The sequence below is a fragment of the Octopus sinensis genome, unplaced genomic scaffold (genome assembly GCF_006345805.1).
Source record: "Octopus sinensis unplaced genomic scaffold, ASM634580v1 Contig10572, whole genome shotgun sequence".
In the NCBI taxonomy this organism is placed as follows: domain Eukaryota; kingdom Metazoa; phylum Mollusca; class Cephalopoda; order Octopoda; family Octopodidae; genus Octopus; species Octopus sinensis.
Genome location: NW_021832133.1, coordinates 38,536 through 62,797, shown reverse-complemented (window position 1 = coordinate 62,797; position 24,262 = coordinate 38,536). Strand labels below are relative to the sequence as shown.

General features: G+C 41.1%; 1 protein-coding gene across 1 annotated transcript; it reads left to right on the top strand.

Moving 5' to 3' along the window:
• The first annotated feature begins 2,558 nt into the window (after positions 1-2,558).
• LOC115228457 (transcription initiation protein SPT3 homolog) lies at positions 2,559-23,780 on the top strand. Its single transcript, XM_029799035.2, has 6 exons — positions 2,559-2,642; positions 16,617-16,692; positions 18,116-18,237; positions 19,289-19,513; positions 21,700-21,813; positions 22,974-23,780. Exons 1-6 carry the CDS (start codon positions 2,592-2,594, stop codon positions 23,019-23,021), a joined length of 636 nt encoding a protein of 211 aa, XP_029654895.2. The 5' UTR covers positions 2,559-2,591; the 3' UTR covers positions 23,022-23,780.
• The last annotated feature ends 482 nt before the right edge of the window (positions 23,781-24,262 follow it).

Genomic DNA, 24,262 nt, shown 5'->3' with positions numbered 1-24,262 from the left:
CACTTGTGAAGACCTGTTGAGGCAAGTGAAAATCAAAACAAATCAAAATAGATGAACATCAATGGAATTTGTATCTTTGTGGTACCAGTGCGGTGGCACACAAGAAAACCATCCGTACGTGGCCGTAGCCAGTACCGCATCGACTGGCCTCCGTGCTGTGGGCACGTAACAAACACCATCCGATCGTGGCGTTCGCCAGCCTCATCTGGCACCTGTGTCGGTGGCACATAAAAAAACCATCCGAGCGTGGCGTCTGCCAACCTCGTCTGGCACCTGTGTCGGTGGCACATAAAAACACCATCCGAGCGTGCCGTTCGCCAGCCTCGTCTGGCACCTGTGTCGTGGCACATAAAATCACCCACTACACTCTCGGAGTGGTGTTGGTGTGTTAAGGGCATCCAGCTGTAGAAACACTGCCAGATCTGACTGGCCTGGTGCAGCCTTCGGGCTCCCCAGACCCCAGTTGAACCGTCCAACCCATGCTAGCATGGAAAACGGACGCTAAATGATGATGATGATGATGATGATATATATATATATATATATATTATATATATATATATATATATATATATATGATATATATATAAATATATATATACATACATATATATATATATATACACACACACATTCATATATATGCATTATATTTTAAAAGTGTAAATAAAAAAATTTATATAATCATCCAACATTCTGACTACCTTCTAATATATGCATATATATATTCTGTATATTGTCCAGAAACGTTTCATCACACATCTGTGACCTCCTCAGGAACACTTTCCATCTTCGTGTATGCTCTTGCTCTGCTTACTCCGTGAAACAATAGACATGAGTTTAGAATAAGAACAGTAATACACAAGTGAAGAACGAATATACAATGTGAGTGTTTATTTGGCAAAAAAAACAAAAATTACCTTCCTGAAATCCAACAATATATATGAGGCCCGGTTGGGTGTGAAGTTATATATTTCGCTGGAAATTGTAACTTATAATTAACCCTTTTGATACCAGCCTGCCTGAAACCACCTCTGGCTCTGTGGTACAAATGTCTTGTTTTCAAAAGTTCTGAATTAAAATCTTCCACCAAACCTTGGTCGCAATTGATGTTCCTAACACTGGCTTAACGATCCTTGCATGAATACCTATAAAGATATATATATATTACGTTCTGAGTTCAAATTCCCCCGAGGTCGACTTTGCTTTTCATTCTTTCGGGGTCAATAAATAAAGTACCAATTACGCACTGTGGTCGATGTAATCAACTTAATCTATTTGTCCCCTCTATGTTTAGCCCCTTGTGGGTAGTAAAGAAATATATATATATTATATATATATATATACAATTGCAGCGTGGAAGGTGTTTGTAAGCCATTTAAGAAACACACAAAAGCCATTCAATTCACTTCAACATTAAAGTTTAATTTGTCAAAATATTTTCGTTGCTTTAAGACCGCGACCTGTTCACTGACAAAAATCCGTGCTGCATCTGGATTTTTGTCAGTGCAGAGGTCGTGGTCTTAAAGCAACGAAAATATTTTGACAAATTAAATTTAAATGTTGAAGTGAATCTAATGGTTTTTGTGTGTTTCTTAAATGGCTTATAAACACCTTCCACGCGGCAATTGTTTTCGTTTCAGCACACGATCTCAGATCAAATCACTTGCTATGCAGGTACATCTCCGTAATATATATATATATATATATACACACACATACATACATATATGTATAAGTATATATAATATATATGTGTGTACACATACACACACCTATACATGCCTATTCATATGCACACGTGTGTGTGTACACCTTTGTATGAGCAATAGATATTTGTTTGACAGGTAAACTCATACAGGAAATAAACCTCATTGGTTGCAGAGGGCATTGACTGGTTACGGTGACCCAAGTAAACAATCGTGTGAGGTTTCAACTAAGAAAGCCAGAGAAACGTGGGTGTGGAGGTAGTTTTTTATTTGTCTGTTTTTGTATTTATTTGTCTGTTTTTGTATTTGTTGGCTCTGGGGGAGCACAGCTCATGCACAGGGCCTTCCTTTGCAGGGCCTCCGGGACCAGGTGGCACCGAATGCCACCAGCGTTGTGTCCTTCAGCAAGACTTTTCGCTTCACGTTGCTCCAGTACACTCAGCTGGCAAAAAATTAGTTGTACCTGTAATTCAATGGGGGGGGGGTCTGTTATGTCATGCTGGATCTTCCTGAGAACTACATTAAGGGCGTGTGGGTCTCTGGAATACTCAGCTACTCACATGTTAATTTCATGAGCAGGCTGTTCTGTTGATTGGATCGTCTGAAAAAGGGCCCCAGGGTTGTTATTGGGAAGATGGTGGATAACCTTGTGGGTGTCTACCAAGTCAGTTGCCAGACGTCTGAGCTTCGATGTGGCCCCTGCCCAGGGGAGCAGGGCGTTCAGAGTACGGTAGATGCACATGCTTGTGTGTACTACATCAGTGTGTATCAATGATGACAACGATGATGATGCTGGGGACAGTGATGACGATGATGATGATGATGATGTGGATGATGGTGATAATGACCTTTTGTTTTTTTTCTTCTTCAGGTGAACTCCTGATGCTGTTTGATGATGATTCAATGGACGAAGTGAAACAAGACCGGCTTGTGGTAAGTTCAAAGTTCAAAGAGTCAGGTCAGGTCATTGTCTAACCCCCAAATCAACCCCGATTACACAGGCTTGTAATTGAACCAAGCATAGCCTAGCTACGACCGTCAAGGTATGGGGTTCAGTCTCACTGGATGCTTCCGTAAGCAGGTGTTCTTCCTCATAGGCACAGGTGTGGTTGTGTGGTAAGTAGCTTGCTTACCAACCACATGGTTCCGGGTTCAGTCCCACTGCGTGGTACCTTGAGCAAGTGTCTTCTACTATATCCTCGGGCCAACCAAAGCCTTGTGAGTGGAATTGGTAGACAGAAACTGAAAGAAGCCCATTGTATATATGTATATATATATATGTGTGTGTGTCTGTGTTTGTCCCCCTAGCATTGCTTGACAACCGATGCTGGTGTGTTTACGTCCCCGTCTCTTAGCGGTTCGGCAAAAGAGACCGATAGAATAAGTACTAGGCTTACAAAGAATAAGTCCTGGGGGTTGATTCCCTCGACTAAAGGCAGTGCTCCAGCATGGCCGCAGTCAAATGACTAAAGCAAGTAAAGAGTAACTCCAAGATGGTTCTGGGTTCAGTCCCACTGCGTGGCACCTTGGGCAAGTGTCTTCTACTATAGCCTCGGGCCAACCAAAGCCTTGTGAGTGGATTTGGTAGACGGAAACTGAAAGAAGCCCGTCGTATATATGTATATGTATATATATATGTGTGTGTGTCTGTGTTTGTCCCCTAGCATTGCTTGACAACCGATGCTGGTGTGTTTACGTCCCAGTCACTTAGCGGTTCGGCAAAAGAGACCGATAGAATAAGTACTGGGCTTACAAAGAATAAGTCCCGGGGTCGTTTTGCTCGACTAAAGGCGGTGCTCCAGCATGGCTGCAGTCAAATGACTGAAACAAGTAAAAGGTATACAGGAATCCCTCGACTATTGCAGGTAATACTTTCTAAGACCCCCCCCCCCCACACACAGAAATAATTAAAATCTAAAAAAAAGTTTAAATACCTATTGCCAAAACAGGCACAGAAGTCTAGTGCAGGCTCCTACCTGGCCAGCTCCTGTGAAACCCTCTAACCCATGCCAGCATGGAAGGTAGATGTTAATTGATGATGATGATGTAAAGCAACATTAGCTAACATCTGCCTGCTATTTCCTGTTGGCACAGTGTAAATTGCGAGACATTTAGCTGCTATTTCTTGCATGTTGATGGGCCATTAGCATTCCTCCATCCTGTCTCTTTCAGTTTTAATTCATGAGAGAGCTTGTTTACTAATTATGAAAAATGTATTTAATTGTCCCGTGTGTCTGTGAAGATCCTGGGTAATGAGTTAAATTTAGTTGAAATTTGTTTTTTCCGGTTCTTTTGTGGTCTGTCCAAGGTCATGTGACTCGAAATATCTGAACACCTGATCAAAGAAAACACCGAAAAATGTGTAAACAGCCAGAAAAACAATACACACACACAACACACAACACACAAATTTATTGTGTGCGTGTGTAATGACAAATGTATGTATATATATATATATATATATATATATACATATATATATATACAAGATAAGAAAATGGAGAAATACACCTAAATCAAATATCAATTACCAGATAATACTCAATCACATACTTTATTAAACCACCACATAAGAGACATGGCCGAAACAGCTGTAAGATGTAATCTATACTTATATTTATATTTACTTATATGTATATTCTCTTTTTTATATATATTCTACTTATTATACAACATTACTCTTTTATGTACACTTTTTTATGTACATTCCTTTATGTACACTGATTTGTTCTACTTTTTTATGTTTAACCCTACAGTCTCTTATGTGGTGGTTTAATAAAGTATGTGATTGAGTATTATCTGGCAATTGATAATTGATTTAGATGTATTTCTCCATTTTCTTATCTTGTATTAGTAATTTGTGGTAAATCATTTTACCTTTGCCCATATAATACAGTAAATGAATTGATTGCATCGCAATCCTTAACATTTATGTATTAACTTTGTTGGGTACTTCACTAGCAGTATATTGGATGTGTGTTATCCCATGGAGGGTTGCATTTACAACCCCTATCTCAATTTGTATATATATATATATATATATATAAATTCAGGGTGAATACTTGATAGTTGTAAGCACCTGTATATACCATTTAGTGGTGTAGGTGATAGAGTATATTTATCAAAATACAAACATGATTCATAGGATTTAGCGGTACATATGTTTCAGGCCTTTATTAGACGGTTTTATAACAATGCATAATTGATGTAAATGTGTGTCTATGGCCTTCTTCAGCCGCGTACAATTACTACTTCAAGGACATGTATTACAGTATAAGTCTTACGTTGGGGATGCAAATCTTCATAGTCGCATACGACAGAGTGGGGCACCCACACGAAATCGAAGCGTCCATCCTGCTTTTGACTCAATGTAGAAAGGCAAGAAACATATGTACTGCTAAATCCTTTGAATCATGTTTTTATTTTGATTAATATACTATATATATATATATGTATATATATATTTTTGTGAAAGAATGGAGTTGAACGACTTGTTAACAAATTTCCTTTATTTTCGACATATGTTTCGAAGGCTGCATATTCCTAATTCCGAAGGAATAAGGAGTACATTATGCAGATTTCTCATCAGGAAAGGCAAGGAACTTATGTCGACATCAAAATGCACAAAAAACTTTTAGCTGACTGCTCTCAAGGAGCCCATGGCGTGTTCTTTCTGATGTGAATTTGCTACCCAGGTATCGGTTATCTTTCGAATTATCCTTAATAAGATAATTCATTCAACTACTCAAATATGTATATATATATATACCAGATTAAACACATAAATGTGAAACAAGGTGGAAAAAAGAGTACTCATATATATATATATATATATATATATATATATATATATATATATATATATATCAAGTTAGTAGCGGAGGTGGATGCACAGAGAGTATCACCACTAGAATACGAATAGCCTGGGCAAAGTTCAGAAAGCTCCTACCCCTACTGGCAACAAAAGGTCTCTCCCTCAGAGCAAAAGGTAGATTGTATGATGCATGTGTGCGAACTGCCATGCTTCACGGTAATGAAACATGGGCTGTGACTGCAGAAGACATGCGTAGACTTGAAAGAAATGAAGCTAGCATGATCCGCTGGATGTGTAGTGTCAGTGTGCACGCAAAACAGAGTGTAAGTATCCTGAGAGAAATGCTGGATATAAGAAGCATCAGATGTGGTGTGCAAGAGCGACGCTTGCGATGGTATGGTCATGTGCTGCGGATGGATGAAGAGAGATGTGTGAAGAAGTGCCACTCCCAAACAGTTGAAGGTATCAGGGGGAGAGGTAGACCCAGGAAGACATGGGATGAGGTGGTCAAGCATGACCTCAGAGCATTGGGCCTCACTGAGGCAATGGCGAAGGACCGAGATCTCTGGAGATATGCTGTGACTACAAAGACCCAGGCTGCTTTCTGCAGCAATTCCACATACCCCCTACCCATTCTAAGTACCCCGGATCCCCAAAGTACCCCGGATCCCCAAAGTACCCCGATCCCCAAAGTACCCCAGACCTCGTTGCCCCCGTGCCGCTGACACGTTAAAATGCTCGAACCGATCGTGACGATGCCGGACCCTCCGGCCCCTGTGCAGGTGGCACGTAAAAAGCACCCAATCCACTCACGGAGTGGTTGGCGTTAGGAAGGGCATCCAGCCGTAGAAACTCTGCCAGATTCAGACTGGAGCCTGGAGCGGCCCCTGGCTTCCCAGACCCGGTCGAACCGTCCAACCCGTGCTAGCGCGGAAAGCGGACGTTAAACGATGATGATGATGATGATGATGATATATATATATATATGTGGTAAGTAGCTTGTTTACCAACCGCATGGTTCCGGGTTCAGTCCCACCGCGTGGCACCTTGGGCAAGTGTCTTCTACTATAGCCTCGGGCCGACCAAAGCCTTGTGAGTGGATTTGGTAGATGGAAACTGAAAGAAGCCTGTCATATATATGTATATATATGTATGTGTGTGTTTGTGTGTCTGTGTTTGTCCCCCTAGCATTGCTTGACAACCGATGCTGGTGTGTTTACGTCCCCGTTACTTAGCGGTTCGGCAAAATAGACCGATAGAATAAGTACTGGGTTTACAAAGAATAAGTCCCGGGGTCGATTTGCTCGACTAAAGGCGGTGCTCCAGCATGGCCGCAGTCAAATGACTGAAACAAGTAAAAGAGTAAAGAGTATATATATATATATATATATAGGGACAAACACACATACAATAAATGTGTGTGTATCCGTGTCTCTCTCTATCTATATATATATATGTGAGTGTATATATGTTTGATATATGTGTGTATATATGTTTGTATATATGTTTATATATGTGTATATTTATATATATACATATATATGTATATGTGTGTGTGTATGTGTATATATATATTTCTCATACCTAGGTGTGTACAGATTAAAAGACTCCTTATCAACATAAAGCTTTTTGTCAGATCTGTCCACCACCCCCCGTCGCCTTCTATTTACCCCTCTGCCACCCATCTCCCTCTCCTGTTTCACCCTCTCTCTTTTCCCCTTTCCCTCCACCTCCCCCTCTTCTTTTTATCTTCCCACCCATGTTTTTCTGTTTTTTTCTTGTTTTAACTCTTTTCCCACCCTGTGGTCAGGACATCGACCCAAAAAAACACTAAAACCAACTAACTGACCACATTGCCCTTGTTGTTTTGCAAATTGTATGTTAGCAAGTACATTGCTCTCATCATCATCATCATCATCGTCATTCTCATTTAATGTTCATGCTGTGTCCCTTGCTGCCGGCATGGGTTGGGGACCGTTTGACAAGATCTGACAGGCTCAACAACTGCATCATGCCCTAGCGTTGACCCTTACATGGTTTCTATGGCTGGATGTCCTTCATAACACCAACCACTTTCCACTGCATACAGGGTGCTTTTCTTGTGTCACCACCACCCAGTGAGGGAACCAGGAAGCTCACAAGACAGATAAATTTGAGGGGAGGGGCATAATTCTAGAAGAAGTGAGTTAAGGTATGAGAGAAGGGAACGAGGCAAAGGGGGTTCTTGTAAATCAGAACCCAGAAGATGGTTGGTTGCTAAACATGTATCCCACAGCCCCTCCAGAGTATGGACATGCCCTGATATCACATGAACCTGTGTAAGGGTTAAATAGGTCCTGTGTCCTCAAGTGTCAGTTCATGAGAGAAAACATTAAAAGAATAAGGCGGTGAGCTGGCAGAAGCGTTAGCATGCCGGGCGAAATTCTTAACAGTATTTCATCTGCCGTTACGTTCTGAGTTCAAATTCCGCCAAGGCCGACTTTGCCTTTCATCCTTTTGGGGTCAATAAATTAAGTACCAGTTACGCACTGGGGTCGAAGTAATCGACTTAATCCCTTTATATATCCTTGTTTGTCCCCTCTGTGTTTAGCCCCTTGTGGGTAGTAAAGAAATAGGTATGTGTGTGGTGAGGGTACTGAGGTAGGTGCTATTCTGAAGGAATAAAGAAATTTAATCTATTACTCTTTACTCTTTTTACTTGTTTCAGTCATTTGACTGCAGCTATGCTGGAACACCACCTTTTAGTCGAGCAAATCGACCCCAGGACTTATTCCTTGTAAGCCTAGTACTTATTCTATCGGTCTCTTTTGCCGAACCGCTAAGTTACAGGGACATAAGCACACCAGCATTGGTTGTCAAAGACACACAAATATATACACACACATACATATATATATATATACATATATAAGACAGGCTTCTTTCAGTTTCCGTCTACCAAATCCACTCACAAGGCTTTGGTCGGCCCGAGGCTATAGTAGAAGACACTTGCCCAAGATGCCACGCAGTGGGACTGAACCGGGAACCATGTGGTTGGTAAGCAAGCCACTTACCACACAGCCACTCCTGCGCCTATTATTATTACTTTTTAGCATTTTTTCGCTTGGGCCTTATCAAGGTGTTTGGTCTGCTTCCGTTTTCTTGTGTTGGTTCTATGGGACCCCATTAGCTTCAGTGCTGGGACATTGAATACATCAAAAAATACTTCCTAAGGAATTTCTCTCCATTCTTTGGTATATCTCTTCTTTAGTTGACTTATGTGTCTCTTATATTCCCAGTGTGATCCTTTAATTAAATACATCATACTTCCTATTTTTTGGGGTTACAAGGCCATCCTCCCAGCCTTCCTTACCATGCATTTTACAGAAGTTCTTGAATTCATACCCAAGAATTGCATTCCATTATGAGAAACTAATGTGTTTGGAACACCATATCATCATCATCGTTTAGCGTCCGCTTTCCATGCTAGCATGGGTTGGACGGTTCAACTGGGGTCTGGGAAGCCAGGAGGCTGCACCAGGCCCAGTCTGATTTGGCAGTGTTTCTACGGCTGGATGCCTTTCCTAATGCCAACCACACCGAGTGTATATATATATATATATTACGACAGGACTCTTTCAGTTTCCAGCTACCAAATCCACTCACAAGGCTTTGGTCAGCTCAAGGCTATAGTAGAAGACACTTGCTCAAGGTGCCACGTAGTGGGACTGAACCCGGAACCGTGTGGTTGGTAAGCAAGCTACTTACCACACAGCCACTCCTGCACCTATATATATATATATATATATATATATATATATATATACGACGGGCTTCTTTCAGTTTCCAGCTACCAAATCCACTCACAAGGCTTTGGTCAGCTCAAGGCTTTGGTTAGCTCAAGGCTATAGTAGAAGACACTTGCTCAAGGTGCCACGTAGTGGGACTGAACCCGGAACCGTGTGGTTGGTAAGCAAGCTACTTACCACACAGCCACTCCTGCACCTATATATATATATATACGACAGGCTTCTTTCAGTTTCCAGCTACCAAATCCACTCACAAGGCTTTGGTCAGCTCAAGGCTATAGTAGAAGACACTTGCTCAAGGTGCCACGTAGTGGGACTGAACCCGGAACCATGTGGTTGGGAAGCAAGCTTCTTGCCGCATGTGTACAATGAGCTTCTTTCAGTTTCTGTTCACCAGATCCACTCACAAGTCTTCGGTCAACCTGATGCTATAGTAGAAGACCCTTGCCCTAGGTGCCACGCAGTGGAACTAAACTGGGAACCATGCCTCTTATCATACACAGCCATGCCTGCACCTACATATATATTATCATCATCATCATTTAGCGTCCGCTTTCCATGCTAGCATGGGTTGGACGGTGCAACTGGGGTCTGGGAAGCCAGAAGGCTGCACCAGGCCCAGTCTGATCTGGCAATGTTTCTACAGCTGGATGCCCTTCCTAACGCCAACCACTCCATGAGTGTTGTGGGTGCTTTTTATGTGCCACCGGCACGGAGGCCTGGCAAAACTCCACCTCCGTGGTGATCTCATTCTTGCTCACAACATCATAAGCGGAAAGTGTAACCTCTCGAAAGAGCTGTTCTTCACGCCTGCTCCAGAGCGTCGGCTGCGGGGTCACTCCGAAAAGCTCTACCTGCGACGATTTCATCTCAATCGAAGGAGAGGGGCTTTCTCCGTCCTGGTTGCGGATCCGTGGAATAAGCTGCCGGATGAGATGGTGAAGATGCCGATGACCGCTCGGTTCAAAGTCTCCCTTGACCACAAGTGGCCTGAACTCTTTACATGAACACCACCCTGTACATAACTCCATGTCCCCGCTACATGGCCTTGCTTTTTGAGCCAAAAAATTAACTAACTAACTAAATGGCCACGATTGGATGGTGCTTTTTATGTGCCACTGGCACAGGTGCCAGACCACACAAACAATTCATAGTTGTCTTAGCCATTGGTTTATTGCACCTGCATACCTCTGGCCACTTTGTACACCTGTCTACCATGATTAGATAGTATGCACCATTCATCGGTCCAGCTTGGTTGATATGTAACTTAGACTATGGGTTCTCAATCTCTGGCCACAATTGATATTTTACTGACAGGGATTTGGCTGCAAGCATGCAACCTCAACAAGTTCTCACCAACTTTTCGATACCCCGGTTGATAGTCAGCCAATTGACGTAGCTCCTCATCAGAGCTTTCATCCTCAATGTACCTGGGTATCTGCTGTGGAATTGCTGCAATACACGTTTTTGTAATGTAGATGGTACTACAACTCTCTTTGCACATGCATCAGAATCTTATCGCATATTGAGAAACTACTCGAATTTGTATTTTTATTCTGCTTATTTTTTTTAAGCTTCTTTCATTTTTATAATATACTTATCATCATTGTTTAACATCCGCTTTCCATGCTAGCATGGGTCGGACGGTTCAACTGGGGGTCTGGGAAGCCAGAAGGCTGCACCAGGCTCCAGTCTGATCTGGCAGTGTTTCTACAGCTGGATGCCCTTCCCAACACCAACCACTCCGTGAGTGTAGTGGGTGCTTTTTACGTGCCACCAGCATAGGTGTCAGACGAGGCTGGCAACGGCCACGTTCGGATGGTTCTCTTACATGCCACCGGCACTGGTATCACAACTACAATTTCCATTGATTTTGATCGATTTCGATTTCACTTGCCTCAACAGGTCTTCGCAAGTAGAGTTTTGTGTCCCAAGAAGGAAAGGTATGCATAAGTGGACTGGCTACATCCCAGGTAGAGGCCACGGGTCATCACCTACAGATTTCATTCTTATATCCTGTGCAGTCATCGGTAGTTCTTGGATGTCTGCGGTACAGCTATCATGGTATCTTCCAGTGATAGCACTGACATCCAGTTTTAGCCTTGACATAGTTTCCTAATTTGGATGCCCTTCCTGTATATGTTATTATCATGAACTCTCCTCGTTGCTCAATGTCAGATGAGGGTCCTGCATTTTCTTGCCGAACAACCTCCAGAAGTAAATTTTTTATAGTGATCAAAATATATGTGTGGTTTATCAGGTCATTCCCTCCATCACAGAGACACCTGTACAGGTGCACGGTACTGACACCTGTGCACGGTACTGACACCTGTACAGGTGCACGGTACTGACACCTGTACAGGTGCCATACATCAGGTGTCAAAGTGAGCAACATGAGATGCAGTGTTTTGTTCAAGAACACAACATACCACCCAATCCAAAAATGGAAACTAACATCTCACGATTATGTTGTGCAACACCCTGATCACTAGGTCATTTGTGTATCATAGTAAATGTATATACACTGTAAGAAGGCCTGATGCTATGAAGTTGTCTGAGATAAAAATAAAAAACTCTTTGTAGACTTGCATTAAAAACACATTTATATCTGTGTTGGGGTCAGAGGAACATCATTGGTGGCGTGACTCATGAAAACAACACAAGATTTTCGTCTTTGTTATAAGTCCATGCACTCAATTGTCACTTGCTTGAATAGAATTCATGATGTGTGTGTGTATGTGTTTGTGTGTGTGTATGTGTGCATATGAGTGTTTGTGTGTGTGTGTGTATAAGTGTATGTATGTGTGTGGGTGTATGTATGAGTGTGTGTGTGTGTGCATGAGTGTTTGTGTGTGTATAAGTGTTATGTATGTGTGTGGGTGTATGTATGAGTGTGTGTGTGTGTGCATGAGTGTTTGTGTGTGTATAAGTGTATGTATGTGTGTGGGTGTATATATGAGTATGTGTGCATATGAGTGTTTGTGTGTGTATAAGTGTGTGTATGTATGTGTGTGGGTGTATGTATGAGTGTGTATGTGTGTGTGTACTTCTGTGTGTGTGTGTGTGCTTGCATGTGTATTGGTGTGTGGGTGTATTTCTGTTTGTGTATTGGTATGTGTGTGTTTGTGCATGTGGTGTTTGCGTGTGTACATGTGTATGCTTGTGTGTGTGTGTGTGTGTGCACAAAATACTGGTCAGACCAAATCCAACTGGTAAGCTGATAGTTCCTCTGTTGACCAAACAAAGCCACTCCTACCTACGAAGTGAGGAAGTTCTGGTATGGAGAGAAAGGAATGAAAGCCCTCACTGACACAAGCTGTACAACCACTTCACTGACTCATGAAACTTGGTGGACGGCTGGAGTGAGATATGTGGTTTAAGGCCAGTCATTAGAAGCGAGAGTAGGTGTAGACGTACGGGTACCTTGGAGCTAAGGGTATGTGGAGTAGAATTCAAAGTCTTGTTGTCCTCCTGAATAACTACAAAAGGGTGGGGCTGAAAAGTTTCTTGCTTAAGGGTGTCATGAAAGGCTTGGTTTGAAGCCCGACCTTCCGAGTTGTTTTACAGCGCTTAGGAAAACTGAAGGCGCTGGAGTGGCTGTGTGGTAAGTAGCTTGTTTACCAACCACATGGTTCCAGGTTCAGTCCTACTGCGTGGCACCATGGGCAAGTGTCTTCTACTATAGCCTCAGGCCGACCAAAGCCTTGTGAGTGGATTTAGTAGACGGAAACTGAAAGAAGCCCGTCGTATATATGTATATACATATATGTGTCTGTGTTTGTCCTCCTAGCATTGCTTGACAACCAATGCTGGTGTGTTTATGTCCACGTTACTTAGCGGTTCGGCAAAAGAGACCGATAGAATAAGTACTGGGCTTACAAAAGAATAAGTCCCAGGGTCGAGTTACTCGATTTAAAAAAAAAAAAAGGCAGTGCTCCAGCATGGCCGCAGTCAAATGACTGAAACGAGTAAAAGAGACCACTGCGATAAATGTGTGAATCTGAGAGGGGAATATGTTGCATAAAATCATAATTAACAACTGATTCTTCCTATATTTTCTTTTACCCAAAGCTAGGAACTTTTGGCACCCCCTTGTGCATATGCCCTGTTCTTGTCACTTTTTTACCCCTCTGCAAAAGAATTTTATTTAATTCCTTTTGCAGGAAGGACTGCTTCGGCCTGGCCGTGTTCTGCTCTTACATTCAAAACACGCATTGAGTCGAAACAGGGGCAGCTGAGGAAGGGGAATATTCCTTGTATTGTTTGTCTTGTACTGTTTTTTCGTTGTTAAAAAAAGTCCGTTTCCTTGTTTGATTTTATGTTTTCGTTTCTCGTTGTGTTCTACATTTATTTGTGGTGTCCTGTACTCATATATGCATGTACATATACATATAGATGTAAGTATGTACATATATGTATGTATATATGCATATGTTTTATTTATTATATGATTGAACGCCTCGCGTCGATTTTTTCTTATTCTCCAAGTAAGTTTTTATTATATATATATATACCGGAGTAAACACATAAATGTGAAACAAGGTGGAAAAAAAGAGTACTCAAATACCAGTGGTAGAGTAATATGTTTTACTTAAAGCAGCAGAAAATTCAACAAAATCTGTTACTCTGAGTTTCCCGTTGCCATTCATCAGACAGTTTTTGCTAGAATGGAAACTCAGAGTAACAGATTTTGTTGAATTTTCTGCTGCTTTAAATAAAGTATATATATATATATATATATATATATATATATAAATACAGTGTACATCTAAACACATAAGAGATGGCCCATAACAGGACATCTGACCCGCTAGAAGGAGTAGTTAAACTTCAAACCACTATTAGGGGTAATTTCAAAAGGGAATGAAAAATAAAATTACACCTAATAGTGGTTTGGAGTTTAACTACTCCTTCTAGCGGGTCAGATGTCCTATTATGGCCATCCCTTATGTGTTTAAAAGTATACTGTATTTTTATATGAATAATATATAGTCTATTTACTAGTTTTTTCTTTCGCTAGACCACTGGTAGCAAAAAATTTCTAAATTTTTTGGCTACCCTGAAATTTATTAATATACATATGTAGATATATATAGGCGCAGAAGTGGCTGTGTGGTAAGTAGCTTGCTTACCAACCACATGGTTCCAGGTTCAGTCCCACTGCGTGGCACCTTGGGTAAGTGTCTTCTGCTATAGCCTCGGGCCGACCAAAGCCTTGTGAGTGGATTTGGTAGATGGAAACTGAAAGAAGCCCGTCATGTGTGTATATATATATGCGTGTTTGTCCCCCTAGCATTGCTTGACAACCGATGCTGGTGTGTTTATGTCCCCGTTACTTAGCAGTTCAGCAAAAGAGACCAATAGAATAAGTCCCAGGGTCAATTTGCTTGATTAAAGGCGGTGCTCCAGCATGGCCACAGTCAAATGACTGAAACAAGTAAAAGAGAGATAGATGTATATATCCTAAGACACCAAGCAAAGCCAAAAACTTTGGCAGTTAAAGTTTGGTGCTTATTTGCTCGGTCTCAACATGGGGATGTAAACATACCAACAACCAGTTGTCAAGTGGGGTTGGGGTGAGAAACACACTTGCTTCCTAACTACAGGGTTCCAGGTTCGGTCCCACTGCATGGCACTTTGGCCAAGTATCTTCTACTCTAGCCCTGGGCCTAACAAAGTCTCGTGGGTAAATTTGTAAGCGGAAACTGAAAGAAGCCCAGTTTCCATCTACCAAGTCCACTCACAAGGCTTTGGTCGACCTGAGGTTATAATAGAAGACACTTGCCCAAGGTACCACGCAGTGGGACTGAACCCGGAACCAAGGAGTTGGGAAGCAAAGTTCTTACCACACAACTACACCTGCTCCTCATTATACAAAATATCAACACCTACTAAGCCCCATTTTATTATGGAGGTTATGTGGGGTTGGGGGATGGACTGGGACCAGCAGAATCGTCGGAGAAAATACCTCGCGTTGTTTGTTTCCTGCTCCTTAATGTTTTGAGTACGAGCTCTGCTGCGGCTAGCTCTTTGCTTTGCTTTTCTATTCTTCGAGGACCGATAAAATGAAGTTCAGGTCCAGTAATGGTGTGGTTGAAGTCGACAAACCCCTTCCTCTGAAAGTCGCTGGCCGTATGTCTAAAATTATAAACAATTATTTAAATTAACCGAAGGAATGTATCGATGTCTCAAGGAAAACGGAAAAATGAGAAACAGAAATCAAGTAAAGGGACGCAACTCATAAAGAGTTGGCTCCCTTGTCTGGTAATAGCGTTTTTACAGTTGTTGATAGAATTGTCTTTTAGCCTCGGGAAAATCTTGCAGACAATTGTGGAAGGCGGTCCAGCCGTGACCATCTCGTCTGTTATTACAGCCTTGATGACAGAGGCTAGTGCTAAATCTGTCTTCCGTTTCCTTCATCACTTGTTATATATTCAAGTTTATCTTCACCTTCTTGATGCCACTCTATACCATTTTCTTCCTCCATCCTTCTCTAATTCCATTCCCCCCCCCAACCCCACTTCTTCACCATTTTCTATCTCTCGTTGCTCACATGTGACTATTGCCCATCTTTCTTTTCCTGCATGGATGTTTAAACAAGTGGATGTGTTTTTCTCTCAATCTTTACGCTTTTCAAAAAGAAAGGGTTTCTCCCAGCATTCACTATTTTCCTCTTGTTCTGGTCTAATTACCCTCCATAAATCCTAAATTTAATTTTAGAATTTATGGAAGCAACTGTCTTTGAAAACTCATATTGTCATTGATTGCTCGAAATGAGTAGACAGACAGCCAACAACTGATGAAGGGTCCTCTCTCTGTGTTTACTTGTCCTGTTTTCCATTTTTTTTCTCATTGTTTATATATTTCACTCATTTTTGTTTACATATTTCATGTTACTTGCACTGTTGGTGATGTCCTGTACCCATATATATATATATATATGTAAATATAATATGTGACAATTATTCGGTAGCCAAGATAAAACTCAGTTTTATCATGGCTATTGAATAATTGTCACATATTACATTTACAGATAAATTCCTCTATTTACATAATATTGAGGTCTCTTTCTTTCTTTTGTTATCTTACCATTTTTACCAATATATATATATAGTAGTATTTTTTTCTTATATATGCACAAATATAATTCTTTTCTCAATTAAATTGCATTTCATGTTTGAGGCTCTGATGGAGCTGTAAGGTGTTACTCAAACACTCAACTATGAGCGCATTGCATCTTATAGCAGAAACAGCTGTAAGCTATATATATATCATATACTTGTTATGTTATGGTGTCTGTTTCAGAGAGCTGAGTTACTGTCTCGTCACATGGACCCACAGCAATATCGAGAGTTCTGTGAATCACGCCAAGTCAACTTCTGTGAGTATTAAGACCAAATGTTTGTCAGAGTAACACATATGCATATACACAAATGCATACATACATACTCACACGTACACAAACCCCCACACACACATACAGAACAGGCTTCTTACAGTGTCCATGTACCAAATTCACTCCCAAGGCTTTGGTCGGCCCAGGGCTTACAGAAAAGACTTGCTCAAGGTGCCACTCTCTCATTTTCCTCTCACACCGACACTGGTGAATGATGGAAAGCGATGAAGCCGTCCTTAAACTGGGGAGCTGAATCAAATCCAAGGCACCAGGTGGCGGTAGTGGTGTTTAAATGAGTTAAGATGGGCTAAGTCTATCTTTCCAGGACACAGAAGAACCAGAATAAATATTGTATTATATCAACCCCTGAAATGATTAAAGGCAAAGTTGACTTTGGCTGGATTTGAACTCAGAATATAAAGGTCTGGAGCAAATACTACAGGGCATTTTATTCTGTTGCATTAATGTCTCTGCTAATTTAATATGTGTATACGCCAGCACCGCCTCGACTGGCTTCCGTGCCGGTGGCACATAAAATACACCAATCCGACCGTGGCTGTTGCCAGCCTCACCTGGCACCTGTGCAGGTGGCACGTAAAAAGCACCCACTACACTCACGGAGTGGTTGGCGTTAGGAAGGGCATCCAGCTGTAGAAACTCTGCCAGATAAGACTGGAGCCTGGTGCAGCCTTCTGGCTTCCCAGATCCCCGGTCGAACCGTCCAACCCATGCTAGCATGGAGAACGGACGTTAAACGATGATGATGATGATGATGATGATGATGATGATGATACGGAGGTGGCTGTGTGGTAAGTAGCTTGCTTACTGTCCACCTGGTTTCGGGTTCAGTCCCACTGTTGGCGCCTTCAGCACGTATCTTTCACTATAGCCTCGGGCCAACCAAAGCCTTGTGAGTGGATTCGATAGACGGAAACTGAAAGAAGCCTGTCATATATATGTTTCTTTATTACCCACAAGGGGCTAAACACAGAGGGGACAAACGGATTAAGTCGATTACATGACCTCAGTGCATAACTGGTACTTAATTTATCGACCCTGAAAGGCAAAGTCGACCTCGGCGGAATTTGAACTCAGAACGTAACGTCTACGCATTTTGCCCGGCATGCTAACGTTTCTGTCAGCTCACCACCTTTTGTGTGTTTGTCTCCCACCATCGCTTGACAACCAATGTTGGTGTGTTTACATCCCTGTAACTTAGTGGTTTGGCTAAAGAGACCGATAGAAAAAAAAATACTAGGTGTAAAAAATAAGCCCTAGGATTAATTTGTTCGACTAAAGGCAGTGCTCCAGCATGGCCACAGTCAAATGACTGAAACATGTAAAGGAGTAAAAAAAAAACAATTATTTTTACTTAATTGTAATTAATTATTCTCTTTATTTTTTGCAGCCCGTAAATATAAGTCCCAGCGTTTTAAAGACTGGCTCATGTCTGGTGTGTGTGTTGAACCCAAGCCTAATCCTTTAGCTCTTGAGATGTTCAGTTACCTGGCTTACGAGACAATTGCACAGGTGAGAAATATACTACTGATTTCTGTTGCTAAATTAGTTTTGTTTTGTTTTTATTGTTGTATTTTGTCTTTCTAAACTGTTGTAGTTATTGTATCGTAGTAGTAATTATTATTATTATTGCTTGGAACTGTAAGAATTCTTCACAAGGTTCTTGAAGGTTGACCAGTGAACAAGTGTCACCTTAGTCTGCTGGCTGTGGACAGCTGACCACTTTCCATCATACCCAGCAAAATAAGCTGAGGGTTTTTCATCAATAATAATAATCCTTTCTACTATGGGCACAAGACCTTCAATTGTGGGGAAGAGGACCAGTCAAATTCTTATGGCTGTGGACAGCAAACACTTTCCATCATACCCAGCAAAATAAGCTGAGGGTTTTCATCAATAATAATAATCCTTTCTACTATGGGCACAAGGCCTTCAATTGTGGGTGAGGGGACCAGTCAATTAGATCGACCCCAGTATGCAAATGTTACTTAATTTATTGATCCCCAAAAGGATGACAGGCAAAGCCGACATTTTGGAAGAAGGCGGTGAGCTGGCAGAAACGTTAGCACACCGGGCAAAATGCGTAGCCGTATTTCATCTGTCGTTACGTTCTGAGTTCAAATTCCACCGAGGTTGACTCAGCCTTTCATCCTTTCGGGGTCGATGTAATCGACTTAATCCATTTGTGTCCTTGTTTGTCCCCTCTATGTTTAGCCCCTTGTGGGTAGTAAAGAAACAGATATTTTGGAGGAGGGGGCCAGGTCTTTGACTTACAGTTTACTTGGCCACCTCACTGCTGCTGGTGCCACATGTAAAGTACCCAGTATAAAGGGCAGACCATGTCAAACTTTCCAACCCATGCCAGCATGGAAAACGGATGTTAAAATGATGATGACCACAGCTGCCTCCAATATATATATATATGTCTGTCTGTACATTGATACCTGTCATTTTTAGTGGTTCTTGTTGTGGTGTTGGTAGTAGTAGTAGTGGTGGTGGTTGTGGTGATGCTGGGTTCTTTCATATACTATCCTTAATATTGTCTTCCTCTTTGTTTTCACAGTTGATGGACCTGGCATTGATTGTCCAGAGAGAAGCAATGGGCAGTTCGGCCGACCCCATGGTTAAACACATAGGCGGCTCTGCTGACCCGTTAGTAAAAAACATACCCAACACGTGTAATTTCTATGAACCCTTCCAGGAGAACATCATCAACAATAGTGGGTCTGGTTGTCAGCCTTCAGGACAGACGGGAACAAAGGGGACTGGACTTGTCTCCCCCAACCAAGTAAGTAGACTGCAGTCACTAGGACACTGTTATCTTTTACACTGTGGTGGTTGTTGCTGCTAATCTCGCTTCAGTTAATCTTTCTCTCTCATACTTATGTTTGTCTGCTGCTAAAATGACTTAGAATTTTCTGTGGTGGCTTCAAAATAACAGATTGTCAAAGCTAACTACTTAATTTTATTAACCCTTTTGCTTCTAACACACATGTTGAATTGTTGATCCCTACACATTTTTGTCTCTACCTTTTCGTTAACTAAATCTTTTCTATTGAAGTGCATAGGCTCGAAACATAAGACTTTTCCATTCTTCCCAAGCATTAAACTAACACAACTACTCGTTCCTGCATCTGTCTTCATCTTTTGTTTTCTGTATGTGTATATATATATATATATATATGAGATAATGGTGTCATTGATAAAGGCATCAGGTAATGCTAAATAAGTGCTATAGACAGACCATAATTAAGTTCCAGATTCAGTAATATTGTGAATAAAGGGTTCGACGTTGGTTCTATGTCAGCGTGTGTATATAAGAATTTTTTGCGTAATAAGATAAAAAAACCAAAGCAAATCGACCCCGGGACTTATTCTATCAGTCTCTTTTGCTGAACCGCTAAGTGACGGGGACGTAAACACACCAGCGTCGGTTGTCAAGCAATGCTAGGGGGAGAAACACAGACACACACATACATATATATATATATATATATATATATATACATACATATATACGACAGGCTTCTTTCAGTTTCCGTCTACCAAATCCACTCACAAGGCATTGGTCGGCCCGGGGCTATAGCAGAAGACACTTGCCCACGGTGCCACGAAGTGAGACTGAACCCGGAACCATGTGGTTGGTTAGCAAGCTACTTACCACACAGCCATTCAAGAATTTTTTGTGTAATGAGATAGAAAGACCAAGGCTGTATAGATATTAGAGCATTTATAGATAGAAGATCTTACACCTGTTTCTAGGATATTAATTAATAATATCCCTTCATCGGAGACGGTGTGAGAGGAAAAGTTAAGTCATAGTTAGTTTAGATGTGATACAAATAGCGAGTGAGATGGAGGAAAGAAAATAGATGTAAGATATGTATGGGTATTGGATTCGTAAATCCGTTTTATAGGCATAATGGTATATATGTGTAATATTCCAGTATCCTTTGAGTAAAGTCCAACAGAGTTTAAAATGAGTCCATCCAAATATAGAGTTTATAAGCAATGTAAGATTCCCTTAGGAGTGAGATCCAGCAGATTCTTAAACTTGGTCATTCTCAGTAGAGAATCAAGGTTTGTATATATATATATATATATATATATAACTAGCAGTATCGCCCAGCGTTGCTCGGGTTTGTAAGGGAAATAATTATATAAGCATTTTTAGAGAGTTACTTCCCTTATATAACCTGAGCAAAAATCATTAAAAATGAAGGTAATTTTTTTTTAAATCATAGACTCATCGTAGACGCGCGCTAATACCCAGAAGGGCTCGATATGAATCACGACTATAAGATACCCGGTTTTGGTTAAACTGCACCGCAAAATGTGGGAGTAGTTAGGAATCTAAATCGGAGACAGAGTCTCACACACACAACTTAAATCTATATATATAAAACTCTAGTTGTGTGAGTGTCTGTCCCCTTCGATTTAGATTCCTAACTCCTCCCACATTTTGCGGTGCTGTTTAACCAAATTCGGGTATCTTATAGTCGTGATTCATATCGAGCCCGTCTGACTATTAGCGCGCGTCAACGATGAGTCTACGATTTTAAAAATAATTTAACATCATTTTTTATTCCATTTTAATGCATAAAATGCATCGTATGTCGATGGCGGCGGAGTTGGCGTCCACGCTCACAGCCGCACCTGTTTGCTTCTCCCCCTTCCCTCCCTCGTGAAGCTGTGGGGAAGGGAGTGTAAAGAAATCAACGTCGTGATGCATTGTGAAGGAAACCAGCGTTCTTTTAGAACAACGACTTCATGGCTTGAAGACACCAAAACAAAAATGGCTAAGAAAGCCCGAATTTATAAGGGAAGTAACTCTCTAAAAATGCTTATATAGTTATTTCCCTTACAAACCCGAGCAACGCCGGGCGATACTGCTAGTCTTATATATAAAGATGTTATAGTCTTTGTATTTTTATGTCCCTTCTTTTGCTAGTTTCTCTTTTTATCTCTTTCTAGAATGTTCCAGCCAACCAACTTGAACTGCAGACCTTCCAAGCCATTACTCCAGCCGATATCCGAGAAGCACTTCGACGATACAGTGAAATGCCAGGTCCTTTTTCTGGAGCAGTTGTAAGTATGTTTGGAGAGACTCATACACACACACATACATCATTGTTTAATGTCTGCCTTTCATGCTGGAATGGTTTCACAAGAGAAACCTGCATCAGACTTCTGTGACTGTTTTGGCAGGATTTTTACAGCTGGATGACCTTCCTAAAACCAACCACTCAGCAGAGTGCTTCTTACATGGCACAAGTATGGGTGAGTTCAGTTTTGGCAAGGATTTCGCAGCTGGACGCCCTTCTAAACTTAAACCACTTTACAGTGTATCCTGAATGCTTTTTATGTGGCACCTGCACTGACAGGGTCACCAAGTACCTTGCAAGACCCCCACCACACACACACAAAAAAACATATATATTCAGTAAGATTTTTCATAAAGCCAAAACAATACAAGTTGGTGGTTTATACTCTTACCTTGCATTTCAATATTTCAGGTGAGGACCCTATTTTCAAGAAATCTTTGAAGCAAAGGTGTTGTGAGCTGACATTTCTTACAAAACAGAGAAGTCAGCTCACAACACCATTTCTTGAACCTGAAATATTGATATACAAACTATCAACTCGTATCATTTCTTATAACTTATTTTGTTTATAGAAAAAAATAATTATGCAATTTGTTCAGTTTAATCAAATATTGTCCGTAATTTACATTTGACGGACATTTGTCCTCATCTTGTTTGTTGTTAACACAACGTTTCAGCTGATATACCCTCCAGCCTTCATCAGGTGTCTTGGGGAAATTTCGAACCTGGGTTCTCATTCCTAAGGTATTTTTCGATGTTATTATTATTAATCAGGTCACTGCCTGGAATCGAACTCGGAATCTTGGGGTTAGTAGCCCGCACTCTTAACCGCTACGCCATGGGTTAAGAGCGCAGGCTACTAACCCCAAGATTCTGAGTTCGATTCCAGGCGGTGACCTGATTAATAATAATAACATTGAAAAATACCTTAGGAATGAGAACCCAGGTTCGAAATTTCCCCAAGACACCTGATGAAGGCTGGAGGGTATATCAGCTGAAACGTTGTGTTAACAACAAACAAGATGAGGACAAATGTCCGTCAAATGTAAATAATGTACATAATTCCTCATCTCTTAGATATAGAATCATTATTGTCTAAGAAAATTGTACATTTAACCGTAACCCTTTCCTTCTCTCTTCCAGAAGCGAGTTGCTGGATCTTCTCCAAGGAATGTCCTTCTTTGTCTTTGAGGAAAGTCATCTTCAAGAATTGTCCTTCTGTGTCTTCAGCCAGTCAGAGATCCTTCTTTTATGTCTTGCCAAACATACTAAGCTAAACTACATCATCAAACCGTCCTTTTCCATAATTTACCTGTCTACTGACTTACCTGCTCCCATACATACCCTAACCTACCAGCCTAGTTTCCTACCTATCTCCCCATCTTTCTATCTACGTACCTACCTATCTACCTTCCTACCCATCTTTCTCTCTATCTACGTACGTACCTACCTGTCTCTCTATCTATCTCCCCATCTTTCTTTCTCTCTCTCTATCTATCTACGTACCTACCTATTCCCCCTTCTCTCTATCTAATATGAAAAAAATGTTGTATAGGACTTGAAAAGGGGACATATAAACACACACAGAAACAGTAAACATTATGTGCAACAACAAAAGACACTACCTACCTACTTCTCTCCTCACCTGCCAATCTACTAGTCAACCTCACCTGTCTACCTAACCATCCGTTCACTCATGGGTGGCTGTATACGACTGTGTGAGGGAGAGAGTATCAATATATTTATGAGACAATATGTATGTGTGCGTATGCACGTTTGCATAATGTACAAGTGTGTGTATGTATAACAAACACTGCGTATATGTACAACATCAGCTGACCACTCACCAAATGACCAACACCTCTGACTGGAATGAGTAGACAAGGAGTTCTTCATATGTAAATATGTGTCGTGTGAACTGTTGTATGAATAAAGACATTTTGTATCTTGCATGCTTTTTGTTGTTTTTTCTTGTGACCACGACCCTGCTGGAGTGGTTTTAGTTGAAGAAATCGACGACAGGACACGCTTTCACTGAACCACGAAATTATTGGGGGACATAAACACACCAACGTTGGTTGTCAAGCGATGATGGAGAGGGGGAACAAACAAAGATACATATATCTATGAAGAAATCAGGAGTGCATAGAGTTACAGGAATATATTCCAAAAATACAACAAACAGATAATCACAAGTAAAAGGCGGTGCTCCAGCATGGCCGCAGTCACAATTACAAAACAAATAAACAATGGTAAACCATGCCATTTTATTCCTGAGCAACACCAAATATCTCTGGTGTATATATATATACGTCTATATACACATGTAAATACATGTCTATATGCACAAGTATATACATGTCTATGTATAAATATGTCTATATACACATGTATATACATGTGTGTATATATATAACTATACACATATATAA